Source organism: Fusarium tjaetaba (genome assembly GCF_013396195.1).
Source record: "Fusarium tjaetaba strain NRRL 66243 chromosome Unknown NRRL66243_c0000018, whole genome shotgun sequence".
Classification (NCBI taxonomy): domain Eukaryota; kingdom Fungi; phylum Ascomycota; class Sordariomycetes; order Hypocreales; family Nectriaceae; genus Fusarium; species Fusarium tjaetaba.
The window spans coordinates 1-18,845 of NW_023501214.1; the positions used below are offsets into that span (position 1 = coordinate 1).

At 50.4% G+C, this 18,845-nt stretch overlaps 6 protein-coding genes across 6 annotated transcripts; 2 read left to right on the forward strand and 4 right to left on the reverse strand.

The window, feature by feature from the left end:
* On the reverse strand, positions 1 to 968 carry FTJAE_711 (heterogeneous nuclear ribonucleoprotein HRP1; the record flags this gene model as incomplete). Its single annotated transcript, XM_037353793.1, has 2 exons — positions 1 to 501; positions 556 to 968. Coding segments are annotated over 2 exons (914 nt in total), but the record flags the coding sequence as incomplete, so codon positions are not given.
* Positions 969 to 2,380: 1,412 nt separating this feature from the next.
* Positions 2,381 to 2,701, forward strand: FTJAE_712 (transport Sec61 subunit gamma; the record flags this gene model as incomplete). The annotated part of the gene is made up of 3 exons (XM_037353804.1): positions 2,381 to 2,465; positions 2,524 to 2,610; positions 2,661 to 2,701. The coding sequence occupies 3 exons, from the start codon at positions 2,381 to 2,383 to the stop codon at positions 2,699 to 2,701; spliced, it is 213 nt and encodes a 70-aa protein (XP_037212114.1).
* A 133-nt stretch (positions 2,702 to 2,834) lies between these two features.
* Positions 2,835 to 5,182, reverse strand: FTJAE_713 (WD repeat; the record flags this gene model as incomplete). The annotated part of the gene is made up of 6 exons (XM_037353815.1): positions 2,835 to 2,979; positions 3,028 to 3,199; positions 3,246 to 4,414; positions 4,470 to 4,746; positions 4,806 to 4,922; positions 4,978 to 5,182. 6 exons carry the CDS (start codon positions 5,180 to 5,182, stop codon positions 2,835 to 2,837), a joined length of 2,085 nt encoding a protein of 694 aa, XP_037212115.1.
* A 2,211-nt stretch (positions 5,183 to 7,393) lies between these two features.
* Positions 7,394 to 9,253, forward strand: FTJAE_714 (GCR1-dependent translation factor 1; the record flags this gene model as incomplete). Its single annotated transcript, XM_037353826.1, has 3 exons — positions 7,394 to 8,200; positions 8,254 to 9,127; positions 9,183 to 9,253. The coding sequence occupies 3 exons, from the start codon at positions 7,394 to 7,396 to the stop codon at positions 9,251 to 9,253; spliced, it is 1,752 nt and encodes a 583-aa protein (XP_037212116.1).
* A 1,264-nt stretch (positions 9,254 to 10,517) lies between these two features.
* On the reverse strand, positions 10,518 to 13,271 carry FTJAE_715 (5-methylcytosine g t mismatch-specific dna glycosylase; the record flags this gene model as incomplete). Its single annotated transcript, XM_037353837.1, has 1 exon — positions 10,518 to 13,271. One exon carries the CDS (start codon positions 13,269 to 13,271, stop codon positions 10,518 to 10,520), a length of 2,754 nt encoding a protein of 917 aa, XP_037212117.1.
* Positions 13,272 to 15,205: 1,934 nt separating this feature from the next.
* Positions 15,206 to 17,271, reverse strand: FTJAE_716 (sulfate adenylyltransferase; the record flags this gene model as incomplete). Its single annotated transcript, XM_037353848.1, has 5 exons — positions 15,206 to 16,401; positions 16,452 to 16,600; positions 16,661 to 16,843; positions 16,903 to 16,930; positions 17,103 to 17,271. The coding sequence occupies 5 exons, from the start codon at positions 17,269 to 17,271 to the stop codon at positions 15,206 to 15,208; spliced, it is 1,725 nt and encodes a 574-aa protein (XP_037212118.1).
* Between the last annotated feature and the right edge of the window lie 1,574 nt (positions 17,272 to 18,845).

Genomic DNA, 18,845 nt, shown 5'->3' on the forward strand with positions numbered 1-18,845 from the left:
CCCATAGGGTTCATACCCATCATGCCTCCTCGACCACCTCGCATGCCACCAGGGCCACCACGCATGCCCCCTCCCATCATACCTCCGCGGTTGTTGAAGCCAAAGTTACCGCCGCCGCCGCCACCCATAGGTCCATTGTAACCACCTCCCATGTTATTGTAGCCGCCCATATTATTGTTGTTGAAGTTTCGGTTGTAACCACCTTGGTTCATACCACCACGGTTGTAGCCTCCACCCCTTCCTCCTCGGAAACCACCACCAAAGTTACCACCCATATGGCCGCCGCCTCGGTCATTGTTGTATGAACCGGATGGTGCACGATTTTGATCCTTGCCTCTGGCAGGGGCATCTTTGGGTAGTGTCTTGAAAGGATTGTTGGTACTGGCCCAGTAGGTCAATGTGAGCTTCTTCTGGGCCCCTTGGCTTTCGGCTATGATCTGTTCAATACGCCGCTTAATGGCTGTAGATGCTTGGGGCGAGTAGAACTCGATGTAAGCTTGGCTACAAATCTGTCAGTCATCTGGGTCCCGACACTTGGAGCTGAGGGAATCGTACCCCTTGCTTTTGCCATTGACCTTGTGTTCGCTGAAGGTGATATCCTTAATCTCATCTTCGCAGTCGGCTTCTCGCGCCCAACCTCGAATATCATCATCTGTGTTCCACCAGTTAAGTTCCGAGATCATGAGCGAAGTTGTCGCAGATTGGTCAACTGGTCGACCATCATCCTCCTGTTTCCTCTTCGTCCCCTGTTGAGAGCTATGTGCTTGATGATGACTTGAACTGTGGCTGCCTCCAGCATGGTGTTGGTTGTCGGCGTGGTACTCTTCCATGTTCTGGTCACCGTGGCTATCCCTTCGATCATCGCCTTGGTGATGATCCTGGTTATTGTCATCGCCTCGGTGGTCATCTTGCTGATGGTCGTTGCTCTCATCGCCGTAGATATCGATTTCGAAGTCTTCTTCAGCCATTTTTACCGACTTAAAGTACTTGGCACAGGTTAATGCCGTGCAGGGATCTGGGAGTAATGAGGATATTGTCAAATGTGATAATTAGGCTGCCTGCGAGATACAAGAGTTGGCCTCTGGTCTTTACACATAAATTATCAGCCATTGAACGTTCCATCGCTAACAAACGCCGCCCGCAAGACTCAGAGGCCTTGTACACCCGAGAGAAATGAATTGGACTGGAAGCTTGCAATACGTACACTCCTCGTAACAAGATTGGGGCCCTATGATAGGTATAACCCCTGATGTGATGGTTCTTGACTCAAAGATGCGATACTCAGGACGAAGCTCTGTGCTTGCAATCCTCGTTGTCTAGCTCCCGATATTCCGAGCGAGCGCTCAGATACAGATGGGGAACAATGTAATAGAGGATGCCGTCAGCCCGATCAATGCCCTCCTTTCCCAAACCTCGATATCGAAACAATCGCGATCGGACTCGTTTCGCGAAGAATCGCCTAGCTAAAGGGATCTGCGTGTGTTAGTGATCCCAACGCTCGTGCTCCAACGTCGATTTTGGTCGACGATTGAAATCAGGCTCTGGCGCGCTCCAAGCTTGATCGCAAAGAAGGCGGGTTGAGCAGGCAATTTGTCGTACTCAGAGTGTGAGAAATACTTTGAAACTTGGACCAAGAATTGTTGTGAGAGTGGAGGACGATGGAAAGATGAAGGAAAAGAGGTTAGCGGATGACGGAAGGAAGAAGAGAGCTTCACGCTTTCTTTTCTGGGGAAGAGCTTCGCAAGCAAACGGAAAGCATGGACTGCAACTCGCGGAAGCTGGCGTCTACCTGCTAGCGCCTGCGCGTTTGGGACCCAGGGAAATAAGCTGGGAAAGAGGGCAGCTAGGAAATAAAACTTAGGACCTTAAACCTAACTGATAAAAACACTCAGGTAACTTGGTATAAATTTAGTGTAAGTTTAGGATACCTTTTGTAGAGTTTATTTTGTCACCCTAAAGTTGGGTCTCGTGTTTTCTTGCTCCCAGAGGGGCAGGCACAGGCACAGGCACAGCGCCTTCCTTCTCCACAGGCCATCTGGCTCCACTGTAATGTAACTGTCACGCAAGTTCAGGTCGAGGACCCGGGTCATCTCTCGGCCCGGGTCTTGCCCCGAATTGGAAATTAGATAAGGTAATTGTTAACACGTCGTCGCATGAGAGGAGAGGCCAGAGAGCAGAGCTGTGCTGTCCATTAGATTAGCTAGGATCACCACCAAAAAGAAGTCCCCTTTAAACTTCAACTCTCCTTTCTTCAACCCCTCGCGACTCCGATTCAATTCGACGACTTTAGCTTTTCTTCTACTCAACGAAGCTACATATCTTCTTTCGCAGCATCTAATTTTAATAACTCCTCTTTCTTTTCCCCATACACACACACAATATGTCCGACCAGGTTCAAGAGATCCTCGAGGTTCCCTCCGAGTTCGTCAAGGACGGAGTTCAATTCGTGCGACGATGCACCAAGCGTATGTCGACTCATTGCGCACTCACATCTTTTGCATCCACTAACATACCATTCTGCAGCTGACCAGAAGGAGTTCCTACGCCTCTGCCAGGCTGTTGGCGTTGGTTTCCTCATCATGGGCGCTGTTGGCTACGTTGTCAAGCTGGGTATGATATCCAATTTCCTTCAGGTGCAACATCCTCTAACATGTCCTTAGTGCACATCCCCCTCAACCACGCTCTCGTCGGTAGCGCATAAACGATCACACGATCAGGCGATAAAGAGATTCTGGATAGTGGCGACTTGACAATCCAAAAACCCGCACAGCGGGGGTGGACGCGAGGGCGATCACAACAATTTTCTTGCTGCGAGTACGTTCACTGGGGCGGAGTTAAATGAAATTATGGCGGGCACGCGACACACTTCTTACGCTGGAATTCGATCGAGCGCCGTGAGGATGAGAAGGATGTGCTTTCACGTCTAAGGCGCGGTTTGCATGGGGTTGAGAGATATCCTTTACAAGACTGCTGGCTAAACTGACCAACTGTACAAAATATATCCAACGCTGTTTCTTGCAAACTTACCCTAAACGCAGTCCATTTGTATATGTTGAGTTCTGGTATAGCTCAGGCTGTTCCTTGAGCAAGTGGTTGACACTCTGGCCCATCGGTGGTTCTCCTTCATCATCCACGTTGTCGTTATACGAATGCAGCGTGCAAGTTCCTCTTGCCATGTTGTAGCCATTCCAAGCAGACGCTGCTGATGTTAGCTAATGTTTTGGAGCGAAAACGGGGGAACATACCAACAAGGAGAGGGGCATTGGGATGCCAGCTTGCATCGCGGACACAAGTGCCCCAATTGCCTGGTTCATCGAAATGATAGAAGCGGTGCCGATTATCCATTGGACGAGTGCGCATGGTAGCTTTCTTCACATCTATGATTCCAGCCAAGCTCGCATCCATATTCCAAATGTATACCTTGCCATCAGTACTGCCTGAGTATACATATCGTGAGTTAGTGGACATCGGGGGTGAAAAGTGACATCGAATAAGAGTTCGAAGGACTTTGTGACCTCGGAAAGTCACGAGCGAATTATCATGGGGGTGCACATCCCAGTCCTCGTCGTCATATATGCCACCCCGGTAATCGAAGCCACTAGTGTTTGCATGTGCTGTCGGATCAAGTTCGTTGAATCGATCGGTCGACATGGCCATTCTTATATCCCATAGTTTCATTGACTGGTCTTTTCCGTTACTGAGAATATAGCGTCCATCTCCCTTGCTGTCGATGTATGTCAAGCCTTCGATGTGGCCGACAAAAGCGCCAGCTTCTCGGTGATCGCCCATGCTTCTCCGATCCCAGACCTTGATCGTTGTATCGTCGGAACCCGAATAAAGGATGTGCGGTGACATCTTGTCAGCGAAGCACACGGCGTTGACATCATCCGAGTGGCCGCGAACGTGGTGAAGAACTCTCCGAGACTCAATGTCATATACCACGATTGAGGCTGAGCTCGTTCCAGCCACCAGTTCTCGTCCATCGCCTGAGAACCTGACAGACCAGATACCGAAGCCGCGTCGCCCGTGCCATCCATGCGACGGACCGTTGTCTAAATCCAGTGTATAGGGATCTCCAGTATCATTTGGATCTGTAGGAGCTATGGAGACCATACTCTGAATTGAAGTATACGCGAGCCATTTGTTGTCAGGACTCAATGACGCATCTGTGAGTGTCCATTGTCCCCATGGGTAGCTGACTGTCTTGTAATGCTTCCAATTGTATGGACTGGAGGTGTCGTACATTCGTACTTTGAAGTCTTGAGAGCAGGCAAAAAAGAAGTTTCCATCGTCCGAAAACTGTCCGGAATACACAGGGTCATCGAAATGGATGATCTTCTCGGCTCTTGATTTTGGTAGTAGACTCTGGACGCTGTCAGTCAAATCGTCTTGATAGGAAGGTCTGGGCTCATGCCTGGTTGATAAGAGCAATATTTCGTATCCGATCTTCGCGGTTCCCCAGGGCCAACTCCCGCTCGAGCATCCTCACAGCAAGGTGCCTCTTTGCTCTGGGGTTGTAGTCATTTGCACCAAATGCTCCTGATCGCATAAGCTTCAAGCCCTGCTCACTTGGCACTTTCGGGAAGCGATCCGGGTCCTTGGGTGTTAGACGCCGATTAAAAGGCCAGTTATTCAAGAACTCGGCGTCGTCCCCAGGATTATCTTGGAATAAGACACTGGTAAGATCGGGGCTCTGCATCAAGGCAATAAGTTGTCTCCGTGTTAGTAGTCCTGTTCTAGCACCGGCTATTTTCATCCCCAGTGTCAGTCAAGTCTTTCACGATCGCTGAAAAGCCGAGACTTACTCCGTACAATGGTTACGAGTCGTTGATTGTCAGTAACGCCTTCGATCTCGTCCTCGTCTTCCTCCTCATCGTCGTCATCACCTCCATTCTCTAGCAATATTTCAATGTCACGAGTACCTATATGATACGATTAGTGAATTTTGGTATTACTCAAGCAACGGGTTGAACTTACCTTGAAGATCGTCTTCATCTTCTTCATCGGGTTCATCCTCGTAGTCTGGGTCTTCCTCATCCTCGGCTTCGTCTTCGTCTTCGTCCATTGGCCAGTAATAAGCCGGTGACTCCGATGATTCACGTGTGCTCTCATTACGGTTCTCTTCGTCACTTACATCCGCTGAGGGCGGTTGCGAACTCCTCTCACCCTCGAGAGGCGCCATGTTTCAAGTCGGTGAGATCTGGTGAATCGTGTGAAGGTCGAGATCAAGGAAGATAAAGAATGCTTGCTAAGCACGAGAGCTTGGCGGGGCGATACGGTGAAGATATAAGTAATGTGGTTGTTAAAAGATACAGTAACTATGCTACAGGGTATATGGGAGCTCCAGGCAATGCGGTTCTTCATGAGATCACGGCGGGTTAATAAATATCAATGATGCAATGAGTGTGATGCGATGAGTGTGATGCTTCAAAGACAGGCACTTGCATCTGTTGGGCGAAGTCGACTTATTACCTTAGAATGGGGAAGCTCCCGGAGCTTGTGACGACATCAACCGGAGATAAGATAAGCCCCGCGATGAGCTACCCTGGACTCGGATTCTGGCAAATTGGAGTTTAAAATAACCTCGTGTTTTGATATCAAGCATATTTAGACACATCAGCAAAAGATACATAAGTTACACATAGTGTTCTGAGGATAGCGCCTATTTAATAACGGTGTGAGGCCAGAGCTGCAACAGTCTTCATTTAGAAGTGACACCAAACAATCTGACGACGCCTACTAAACATGTGTACATTGACCCCGTGCTACAGAGAAGTGTGACCAATATGTTAACAAAAGGCACAGAAAAAAGAAAACCAGGAAAAGATATTCCTAACTCACTGGAATATGTGATATATGACTCTTACACCTAACTGGACCGGAATAATTCGCTCAGCTCACTCATCCATTGCCTATATCGGATTTGTTGGCGTTCCAAGACACAACTCGCCCATTCTTTCCACGTCCAGCTTCTTGCAAAAGTCCATAAATGATCGCAGTTGTTCAGGGCGTCTCAAAGGTTGAACAGGGTGTGAATCGAGGTGTACATTGATAAGTCGCAACTGAGATATCTCGTTTATTGGTGACGAGGGCACAGAGACATCACAACAATGAGCGTCCCTCCCAAAGCAATTACGGTGCCTGACTCTCCAGACTTCCCCCCTAGGCCTGAGCAGATAAATCGGTCCTTTCACAATAGCATCATGGACGCGAAGAAATGGCATCCCCAATCAAGCAAGTATTTCTCGTTTTAATACCATGATTGGCGGACCCAAGGTGCTCTATAAGAGACGCAGCAACGGCTTGGAGACTTCGTTGGAAAAGCATGATATCAATGTGGTGTAAGCCAAGAATGTGACAAAACGATGGGCTTCCGCGCGTTCAACTGAGAACTTTTCCCCTGCCTCAATGGTCCAAAACAACTATGAGGTCCAGAATATTATTGCCGACATCCGATGCTGCTTGGCAGCTCGTGTTTGTGGTTTCAACGACAGCCCAAGATTCAGTTAATGGAATGAATTGGTGTCAATTATGGTGCCACGATTCGTGAGTGGACGCAATGTCTAAGAGTCCCTACCGAGAGCACGAGACTCGCCGTTGATGATATTAATATCAGGAAATTGCTTTTTGCTTGCAGCAAGCAAATGAATAGTGTTGTTCTTTTGAATTTGTACATGAGTAAACCCCCTGTTTAGCATCATGGAAATGCCACTTCGGCCCCTGAAGCTTGAGTAAAAATACTTGGCCTCTAGGCAACATAAGGCTTAGCGCCCCACGGCTGGGGCCACGTCGCCACAGAACTTGAACGTCCTAGGGTCCTCCTTCAGCAGGGTGACACCCCTGTAGCCATTATTTTAGGCTCGTTCAAGGCTGCAGCTATTGGGACGGGCTAGACGGGGCAGCAAGCAGGGAGAGGAGTTTCCTCCATCGTATCGAGTACGGAGCGGATCTTCCATTTGGTTGCCCCTATGTAAATCCAAGCCAATCCAGATCATCCAATTCAACACCCAAACCTCCATCTTCATTCCTGTTCCAACCTTGCAGCTCCCTTTTTTGTCTCTTGAAATCAAGTAGTCAACGCGTAGCTCGATCTTGGCTCCGCCCGTTGATCGCCTTGCGGGAAACAGACTCCTTTCTTATTCCCTTTGGTGTCTGTCTGTAACTGTCTGAAGTCAGCATCAAGGCTATCTCCGCAAAGTTTATTCTACCTACGCTACGTTACACGCGACTTCGATTGTCGCAAGGTTGTCAGCTTCAAACTTTACTGATCAACCATCCTTTTTCGACACTCTGTTTCTCCTTTTGAATTGCGGCCTCGACCGCCGACAGTTTTTGCGACCTGACGATCGATTCTCTTCCTTGAACTTAACAACAACGATCCCAACTGCCCATCATGAAGATCCGAACCACACACTCGCCTTTGGTCCTTCTCCTCCTCCCTGCCGTAGCGAATGCGCTCGCCTCTAATGATATTGCCGACCTACCTGCCCCAGGAGCCGCGATTACAGAACAGACCGATGGCCTGCCCCAGGCTGGCGTAAAGCGTCATGATATTCCAACGAAATATGCCCCCGTTGATGGCAGAGACGGAAAGCCTCACCACGGACCCTTTATCGAAATAGATGATCACAAGAAGACCCCTGAAGTGGCCCTTGAAGCTGGTTCCGACACTGCAGCAGGATCTGGCTCGGGGGCCGGAGCCGGAGCCGCAGCTGGAGCTGGAACGGGTGCATCAGCAGGTGCTGGAGCTGGCACAGAACCCAAGACTGGAACCGAAGCTGCTCCCAAAATCGACAGCAACCCGGATTCCCTTCCTGGACTGAAAGGCCGACCCGAAGACCCGACTGTCGTAGATGGCGAAAAGATCCCCGAAACCAATGATGGTGTCATGTTCGACACTAACCGAGTCCATGCCCAAGAAGGCACCACTGGAACTGAAGGCGGTGTGACTGAGAGGTCCAAAGCCCGAAAACTTGAAGAGGAAATCGCTGGCGAGGAGACCTTCAGGAAACCCTCATCACCTAAGGAGGCGCCTCCTCTGCCGCACAGTGAAGAGGAAAAGATTCGTGCTTCTGGTGGGGACAAGGCCAAGGAGCTTGGCGATAACACTGGCAGTGCGAAGGTAGAAGACGTTGTGCCCAAAGCTGCGAAGCCCGTTATCAGCAATGGCGATAAGCATGACTACACTGCGGGACTGGAGGTGAGCAAATACTGCCCTCTGTAGTGTCGTGAATACAGCTAACAATTATACAGAAACCTGCCGATCTTCCCGACCGACCCGTTGGACAGAACAAACCCGTTTCAGAAGCAACAAAGACTGAGCCCATCGATCTGAGCCGAGGCAAGACACACGATGGACATCATGATGACGAGAGTCTTATCCAGCCATTCCACTCCTTTGTGCTATCCTTCACCATGATTTTGGTCTCTGAAGTTGGCGACAAGACGTTCTTGGTTGCAGCTCTCATGGCTATGAAGCACGACCGTATGGTTGTGTTCACTGCTGCTTTTGGTGCTCTCCTTGTCATGACGGTTCTTTCGGCTGTTCTGGGCCATGCTGTTCCTACTCTCATCCCTAAGCGTGTCACTAGTTTCCTCGCTGCTGGCCTCTTCTTCGTTTTCGGTGCGAAGCTGCTGCGAGAAGGTATGCAGATGGACCCCAACGAGGGTGTCTCTGCAGAGATGCACGAGGTTGAACAAGAGCTTGCCGAAAAGGAAAAGGAGATGGGCCGAAAGCGAGGCGACTCTGTGTCGGCTTACACTCTTGAGATGGGTATGAATGGCAGCGGCCGCAGGTCTCGACCCAGCAACCGTCTGATGTCTCCTCCTCGATCGCCTTCTCAGTCACCTGTGCGAGATGCTCGCTCGCGCTCAGGCGCTGTTGCCAGCATTGTTCAGGGTGCTACCAACCTATGCTCTCTGCTGCTTAGTCCTGCCTGGGTTCAGACCTTCATCATGACCTTCCTCGGCGAGTGGGGTGATCGAAGTCAAATTGCTACTATTGCTATGGCAGCCGGTCAGGATTACTGGTGGGTGACCTTGGGTGCTACGTGCGGTCATGCCATCTGCACTGGTGTTGCTGTTATTGGTGGTCGAGCTATTGCCGGCCGAGTCAGCCTGAAAGTTGGTAAGTCAACAGTCTATTATCCTCTTGTTGAACCAAATGAGCTAACACTCAGTAGTCACTGTGGGCGGTGCCACTGCTTTCCTTATCTTTGGCGTCATTTACCTCCTGGAGTCTCTCTACAGTTAGAGGTGCCCTCTCGAATGCCAAAATTTCTTTTCTCGCTAATAGACCACGGTTTGAGGACCTATCGTCATTTGAGACCATTTGCCTACTTGACGCCTAACTCGTTGTAATATTTAACGGCCTCTCTCTTTTTGCTGACAGGAACAAGCGACCAAGGGACCAAGATTTTCAGGCGTACTCTGCTGGGGTAGATCTTTTGTATAATTACGTGGCTGAGACAATCTCAGCCTCATGTTCAATTCAGTGCACATGGACACTGATCTCCTTTGCCAAGACGCGTGGCTTGGGGTATTGGGAAGGGGAATGAAGACTAAGAAAAATATACGCAAGGGAGGAGCAGGAACTGGAAAGGAGGTGAAAAGGGGGAGAGAATCGATTGGACTGTTCATCAATTCTTATATGAAATGCTGGGAATTGCTTCGAGTTTTGTACGGAATGGAAAGGAATGAGCGTGAATGATTATTCATGGATTCGAGCTATGATTAGCTGTAAATAGCAGCTGTCTCGGTATAGCCGTGATGACATGTTAATGTACGATGAGGCATCACAAGACATGCCCGGCTCAGAAATACTGTTTCTCCTGTACAAATTACGCCCATTTACATAGAGGCTTCCATGCGTTCACCGTTATGAAGTCACTGCATGAATGATCTTGAAAGGAGCAGGTCATTTATCTCCACCTGTCAATTATTAAATCTGCCAGAGGTATATCCTTCTATCATCTGTCCTTGCTCAACGACCGGACCCAAGCATCCTTCACGTTCAGAACCCCTCCCTCCCTGTTGACATCCACCAACTGAACAAGACTCCCACAAATACTTCAGCCCTGGGCCAGAAAAACCCAGCTCTGAACAAATTTTGACAAATTCGTCACCATCAGCGAGTGGCCTTTCATTTTCTTCATGATAGACCTTTGTGGTCTTTCTTTTCCCACCGCAGAACAAGGCAGTAAAAACAACATAGCAAGAATGAGTAAAAGCAAAGCAAAAAATAAAAATAAACCTCCCCAATCATAGTCGAGGTATAGCGTAGTCCCCATTTTCCAACGTTGGGAATACATGCGTGGTATCTGACAAATAATCTCAAACATCTTGATGTGCTCTCACAAGTCGTTATTGAATCAAACATATTCTCGTGACAATTGTCATTGGACTGGTTTTCGAGACCTCTATACTGGAAAAGATGCGCTTCCTTCAAACGTTTCTGTCGTCATTCATATAATCCTCCCCCATCATGCCATGGAGTTCTGGGTATCGTAGTCTGACGCTCAATCCTCATCCTCTTCGTTGATCGGTGCAGGTGTTCGTCGTTCCGTACGCCTCTTAGGTCGTCGGTGTCGCGAACTACTGATGTTACTGGCCGAATCATCAGGCATGATGTCGACATCATCAAATGCCCAGTCATCGTCACTTCCAGGATCACGATCGCTCTCGCCAGCCCAAGCCGGGCGCTCATAGCCCGAAGCTTGGGAGTTTCCAGAGTTGGGACCGGAGAGCACGTCAATGCGACGGCGGTTCTGCAGGTTCTGCATCAAAGCAGCTCCTCGCTGACGCAGTGCATTCCGGACAACTTCGGCCTTCTTATGCAACTTTTCGAAGGCATCCTCCAAAGTCTCCATTCCCTTATAGATCTCTCGTTCGATCTCGGCAATGGCTGCCATCTCCATCTCCTCATCGTTTGAGACAGCCTGTCGACTTCCGGGCATTCCTGTGGTGTTCACACTGACGAAAGAGGCTGGTGTTGTACCTCGTGAGTAGACCGAAAAAGGAGTCGTGTTTCTCGAACTGAACGACGATGAAGCTCGAGGTCCGGGGCTCAGTGTTCGGGTATTGTAATAGGCACTGGCCGGAGTCGGTCCGCGCGATTCGTTGAGCGGAGTTTGCGGCACATCATCGTCAGCTCCTGACCAGAGGAAGCCGTCGAAGCGTCCAGAAATGAGAATCTCCCACTCTGAATTGTTGATGTTGGAAAGTGCAACGAGGAGATCATGCGTATGCGGGTTCTTAACCAGATACGTAGCCGATTCAGCGTCTCGTGGCACTTGCTGCAGTCTGTATAGTCGCTGCAGGGCCAGGCCGGTCTTAATGAGGAAATCTGTTCGTGGTCGATGCCCAGGTGTAGGAGCACGAACTGACGACTTCAACTCCTTCGAGCCAGTCATGATAGCGTTAAAGTAAGGGCGGTCCTCAGGGTCAAGGTTTGTGAGAATAGCAAAGGACAATGTCTCATCGTCGACATCTTGGGGGGGTGGCACTGGTGTTTCTCCAGTGTTTGAGAGCCATCGATCGACAGCAGAGCGAACTTTCTTCGACTGCCGAAGATAGTGCTCCCTAAACTCCTCCGCAATATCAGGGTCCAGCTGGACAGGAGACTGAGGTCGAGGAGGCCTGTCACCGGAGATCTCAGCCGCTTTGGTGCCAACTTCAGCAAGATCAAAAGGCGGCCACTGAGGGAGGTCAATCCGACCGCTCACCCACTCCAACACATCGCCCCAGTTGAGACCATCGTGAATTTCATGGGGGTTATCGCACATGATGCAAGTGCAGCCATGGGGGGGCAGGTCGCGAGAAAAGACATTTTCGAGGCGGTCTAACAGCCTGCGAGCAACAGAACGGTGTCCGGTAGCAACGGCAATTGAACCCTGCTTGCTAAGTACTGTGTTGTACTGGTCTAATAGATTATGGAAGGGAGCAAATAGAGTGTCTGTGCCGACTAGAGGTGGGTTTGAAGGTCGGTTTCCGTTTTGACGGGGTAGAACAGAAAGGAAATTCTTGGGGGCTGTGTAAGCCAGGCCACCATTCTGAAGCAAATAGTCGACTCGTGGCATATCGTGAACATCGAGCGCGGGAGGGGGAGGAGGTGGTGGAGGTGGAGGAGCAGCACCAAAAGCAGACGCAGGCGTTGCCGTCTTCGAATGCAGATTCGAGTCGACATCTTGGACGTCGATGACTGAGGGAGTCTCAGGCTTGGCATCCGGGTATCCATGAGGGAACGGGGCCTGGGTTGGTGTCCTGGGAGATGAATCCTGAGCACTTGAAGGAGAAGATGCTCCATCGACATCATACCTTCTGTGACTTCGAGTAGATGATGTTCGGTGAACAGAGCGATGAGAAGAACTGGAGGCCCGGGAATCAGAACGGCGAACCTTGTCGCCAGAGCGGCGCGATGAAGACTTGACGTAGGTAGCTTGGCTCGAGACTCCGGACCGACGACTCACACGGGAGCGCTCCTCGTTTCGGGATGCCGAGCGAGATAAACTTGACACTCTTGATTTTGGCTGTTCAAGGCCAGCCTCGGCTGCTGGGAGTTCTTCTATAGGCGTTCGGATCCTTGGGGTATCCTCTCTAGGTGTCTCAACCTTTGGCGTTTCATTTTCGGGGGCTTCCTCTTTTGGATATTCTTCCTTGGCTGTATCCTCTGGTGTCTCCTCGTTCACTGCTGTCTTGTCCGCATCAAGATCAGTTCGGGGTGGACTGAGCGGCACATCAGGCTTGCCGCTGTCAGAACCCTTGGGGGATCTCGAATCTTCGGTATTTGGAGCATCCGTAGGTTCAGGAGTAGACGGTTTGGGACTACGTTGGCGAGGAAGAGACAGAGAGTCGCGACTAACGATGGCCTCCTTACTGTGTGCCTTGCTGAAAGATGGGTAAGGCATTGAGATGCGATCAGAAAGTATAGAGGTGGCAGCTGTTGAGGTCCTGGCCATGTCTGAGCTGGCCAAGTCACTGGTCGAAGCTGCACGGTGATGGCGGTGGTGATGCTCGTCGCTGTCCCTTTCCCTGCGGTGACGGTGACGGCGACTAGATGTGTGAGAAACGGTGTCGCTCACCTCACTGAGCTTGCTTCTAGAAGATCGTGAGGTGCGGTGTCGGCGACGCTCGCGGTCGGGGTCCTTATGCTTTTCCCGATCATGATCTCGGTCGCGATCTTTGTGGTCCTTTCGTTCAGATTTAGAGCGTCTTGGCTTATCGCGCGGCCGCTCATCGGCTGGGACCTCGAGGTCGTGGTCCTTGGAGGACATGGTGGACCATGGAGATGTGGTAAGAGTATCGTATGGCGGCTGGTGATTTTGCGGTTATTCGTGATTGTCGTCGATAATTCCAAGGGTGTACAGTTCAAGAAAGCGGTCAAGAATAGTGGGCGCAAGGAGGAGTCGATAATGATATCGGCGTATGACAAGTAAGAAAGCGAGGGTTAAGCAAAGTGAGATTCAGGCTATAAGAGTGAGAATAGTCGTAATGTTGGGCGAGTTTGGTTACAGCGAAGCAAAGGAGAGTCGTGAAGAGGGGAATGGATGGTTGTACTGGCTGTAGAAGTGTGTGAGGTGAGGCGCATTGAATGGAAGCAAGCTACCTAAGCGCAGTGTCAGGCCCGGCTTGGTTGGTTCATTCCCTGCAGCCCAGGTCTCAGGTCAGGTCAGGTTCTGGGAGAAGGAATCAGGCACTAAGGCAGGACAGAAAGACCCTCAAGACATCCATGCAGTATCATTCATTCCTCTCCCTATCCAATTCTTGTTTCTCACCGTCAGAAGCACGGCTGTAATGAAATGCGGGCGATGAACTCAATGCTTCCTGATTTAGAGTCGCTTATTAGCTCCCCAGCCTGCGATTTAAAAACTCGTTTAATAGGGGATCGGAACCTAAAGCTTGGACTTTTGCTAGGGAGTAAATTCAACGGCGGTGATCAACTGAAACTGTACTTGTAGGACCTACGGATACCTCGAAGATGATGTCAACCTCTAGAGGCAGGCTTCGACACCAAAACCAGTAAAAATCACAAGCAAATCACCACCAATTTCAATTTCTCGTCATTGACAGAGCCACCACAAACACATAAACGCATACGCAATCTTGACTCTACACAGCCCGATCATGGAAGCTCCCGTTTATCCCGTCTCCCGTGGCCCGGCCCTTGGGGAGCAAGAAATCTTCTGATCTTTAGTCGAGGCGCCAAAAATATTCAGTCATATGGTTGATCAATTTTATGTAATACCTGCTTGAGTATTTCTGTTACTCCGGATCGAGGCCTTTAGTTTTCTTACCTCTCACAAGGCCCGTTCCCCAAATTCTGCTGTGGAGCCCAACTTTGTTGAACAAAACCGAAGCCGAGCACGGCCACACCCATTAAAAGAGATTTACAGGCGTAGACAGGGGAGTGCTGTAGATGCGAGGTTGGAGGCTGGGCACAGAGTGAATGACGACCAACCACCTTCAACATCTTAACCGCCTGTGACCCCCTGATAGAAGTACATGGAAGTCATATTTAGAACATGAGAATGTGTGACAGAGGCTTTTGTGTTGATCCCTTTCTCTGAAGAATGCAAAACGCTGCCTACCTGTGCTGGACTAGATAGATTCTTCACATGACTCAGAAGTAATATCTCATCTCTATCCACCGCTGCCTGCCACGCATCAATCTCCATCTTAACGGCCCATATTCTCACTCACTCAACTCTTAGCGGTGCTGCCCAATCCTTCAACCAACGATTGATTAAGCGCTCAAACTGCCACGAGTTCCTGCAACATCCATTCACAGCCTAACACAACTGACCACCGTCACACTGTCATTCGTGATAGGCCGCCGAGTACGCAGCCCACGTATCACTTGCATATGCTCGCTTCTGAAAATAGTTTCATCATGATCTTCATTGTATCGATCCTAATCTATGCTATGCCGATACTTTCTCGTCGTCTAATTGATCCAGGAACGTGATGTAATTAATTCATCGATGTTCGCGCTTCTTTTCCCCATCCCGTCTCATTCAAATTAACGCCAATTCCGTTTATCACTTGCGCTGTTATTTGCAAATTTTCGTAGAGCGAGTGGTACAATAAATACTCATACCACGACGCTGCTTTTAGCCACGCCACCCATGCGCATCGAAGCGGTAGGTAGATGTAGCTTGCGGGTATCTCCCTCGGCTGAATCCCGAGATAATTCCTCCAAAATCACCATTTACAGGCGGTCGAGGAGACCGTTGCTCTCAAGGAGCAGGACAATCTGGTGCACAATGGATCGGACGTTCTGCTTCTCAAGGTCGACAACGAGGTCGGGCTTGGCAGGGGTCTCATAGGGGTCATCAACACCGGTGAAGTTCTTAATGTCACCACGGCGAGCAGCAGCGTAGACACCCTTGCGGTCAGTCTTCTCACAGAACTCGAGAGGAGTAGCAACGTGGACGAGGAAGAAGGGTCCGGACTTCTCCACGAGGTCGCGGGCAGCCTTGCGAGCATCCTCGAAGGGAGCAATAGGAGCGGCGATGACAGCGGCACCAGCCTTGGTCAGCTCAGAGGCAACAAAGGCAATGCGCTGGATGTTCAGGTCACGGTCCTTGCGGGTGAAGCCAAGCTCAGGAGAGAGCTCGTGTCGCACGTTCTCACCGAGAAGCATGGAGACGGGGCGACCACCACCTTGGTTGAGTGTAGCCTGGAGAGCACGAGCGATCTGGTCCTTTCCGCTGTTCTGGTAACCAGTCATGAAGACAGTGAAACCCTTCTCAGCGGGGAGAGGGTTCTCCTCGCGAAGAACCTTGACGACCTCGGGGTAGGAGAACCACTCGGGGATCTCCTTGCCGGTTCGGAGACGGTGTCGGAGCTCAGTACCGGAGATGTTGAGGGTGCGGGTGCCCTCGGGGATCTCGTTGATGGGGAGGTACTCGTCAGAGTCGGGGAGGTAGATCATGGCCTGGAACTCGACCATCTTGATACCAAGCTCCTCCTGGTGCTCCTGGACGAGGACCTGAGCGTCATAAGGACCGTAGTGGTCCTTACCCTGCTTGTTCTTACCGGGACCGGCGTGGTCACGGCCAACGATGAAGTGGGTAGCACCGTGGTTCTTTCGGATAATGGCGTGCCAGAGAGCCTCGCGGGGACCACCCATTCGCATGGCGAGGGGCAGAAGAGCGAGAGCGGCCATGCCGTTGGGGTATCGGGGCAGGAGAGCCTTGTAGACACGGACACGGGTGAAGTGGTCAATGTCACCGGGCTTGGTGAGACCGACGACGGGCTGGATCAGGACGTTGGCCTGCTGGGAGCGGGCGGCGCGGACCGTCAACTCACGATGAGCTCGGTGCATGGGGTTTCGGGTCTGGAAAGCGACGACCTTTTGCCAGCCGAGCTTGTTGAAGTGAGCGCGGAGCTCAGAAGGAGTGACTGGTCACTGTTAGTCTCATGTTGCGTCTCAATTGCTCCCAGTGACTTACATCGGAGGTCGAGAAAATCGTAGTGCTCGAGACGGTTGATAGCCTCAAGCTTGCCACCAACGTAGAACTCCTTAGCGGTGTCAAAGAGGTACTTGACACCGGGGTGAGTGTCATCATCGCTGCCAAAGACCTTCTTGGCCTCGTTGACCCTGTTGCATCCGTATTAGCACCAATGCCCCATGTAAGTGGGAGCAGCCATGATCACGTACTTGTCAGGTCGGTAGACATCCTCGACAGTCAGGATAGCAAGGTTTCGGTCGTCACGGAAATCGCGGAGAGTGATGCGAGCACCAGCCTTGATACCGAGCTGGTCGATCTGGGCCTGATCAACATCGAGGTTGATAGGCATGGAGAAGAGGGCGCCATCAGCGAGACGGTTGTTCTCAACAACGCTAGAGAGTTCTGTTAGCTCATGAACGAAGCAATTGAATGATTTTACAGTGCAACTTACCCATTGTAATCCTTCTCAGTCAAGAAACCTATTAAAACACCAGTCAATCGCTATTCTTTCTCACTCATGATAGAATCGCCGCCGTCGCAAAGCGCCCGCCGGAGTCGGAAGATGCGGGGGCGGGGCACCGAAGTCAACCCCCCATCATCACAGCGGGGGGGGGACAAAAGATCTTCACGAATAAATCAGGAGGCGCATACCTTCGAGAGGAGAGAAACCACCGTTGAGGATCAGCTCGAGATCGCAAAGGTGTCGCTCGCTGAGGGTAAGAGCAGGGAGCTTCTGAGCCTCAGCCTCGAGCTCGGCCTGGCGAGGCAGGTCGCGAGCGAAGAGGTCCTTAAGGACACCACCGTGAGGAGTGTTAGCCATTGTGATGTGAGGTTTTTGTGGTGTTGAGGAGGAAGGAGGATGAACAACAATGCCAAAAACCGAGTCGCTTCTCGGGGTTTTGTAAAAGAAAACAGAAGTTGGAGCACGCAATCGTGGGGGTCAACGACTACACAGGTGTTACTCGGAGAAGGACGACGACGAACAGACCAGAAACAGAGGACGAGAAGAATGAGAATGGGATAGTAGGAGAGAAGGATGTGCTTTGATTTTAAATCGAATTACCTTACCCAGCGGGATATAGAAAAGTACCTCGATCTTCAAGCCCATCCACTACGAGACTACGGATACCACATCCACCACAATATCCATCCATCCAATTCTTACATCCACCCTGTCATGATTAGTCCCCTCTCCCCGTCCCTTATTACTGGGGTCAATTGGACTGGAGGGGTGTGTATGATTGCAGCGAGTAAGGCAAGAAAAAATTGCGTTTCCATAGGCAAAACGGACGAAATCGGCCAATGCACCCAATCCTCATCCTCTGAACGTATCCTCGCCCTCGAAAAGAGGAAAAAAAACAATGGGGTCGTGGTTTTAGCTCTCAATGACGTGCTCGGAGCTTGAGGCTTATACATGCCGCCGACGACCCAGAAGGCCAATCAGAGACAAAGTGACCGGACAAGGCGGCACTAGGTCGTCGGAGCATCGCTCTCGGCGGCGTTGGAGCGCATGGGGGCATCATGATGAGAAACTTGAGTGAATTCTACTGTTTCCGAGGAGGTTATTGCAGTTGTTACAGCCCTGCAATGGGTTGAGATACAGGCGCTGAATGTTACACGCTGAAGAAATGTCTACAATGCTCGGAACTCGCAACACAATAAAATGCGATTACAAAGCGGAACGAGATGCACAACATGGATTATCAGTTTCCTATTCGAATCTCTCATTACCAATTCAGTTCCTGGTACCTTGGAAGCGGCAAGGAAACTCTTGAAGCGCTGCTACATCTGCAGTACGGTCCCTCTTTAACCCCCTGTCTACGCTTCAGTACCCGTTTTGAGCACAAGGGTCAACGAAATAGATTCAACGGACATGTTCCATGGCATGACCGATTGACCACCCATCCATCCACATGCAACCCACGGTTTACATCTATATCCACTAATAGCTTGCTTCCAAGAAGAATCGTGACTTGTAAGATGTTCTCTATCGGATATCTTGTTCAAGCTGGCTTGTCTTGTCATGAGGACACTTGAGTTTAAAACATCTGAAACATAATGTCTTTCTGTCAACACTAGAATGTAATTACTCCTCTGATCCTGATCCTCCCTAGCCTTGCATCTATACGGTTGCTGGGGTGTCTTTATTCAGTTTTCACCGAGAACCGGGCGATCGCCCGGCACATGGGGAAAAGACGAAGCACGCCTTTTTTCACTTCCCCTCAGTCATGATGGATCAGATCTTATCTTAGTAATCACGCAATTGTGTGACGTTGATACGACACTTTTGGAGGGTTGACTGATCGGCAAGGCCACGCGGAAGTAAATCTCTATTTTGGAGATCGGTTTTTTTTCTCTTACAGGGCAAACATCGAAATTTTCCAATCCGGCTCA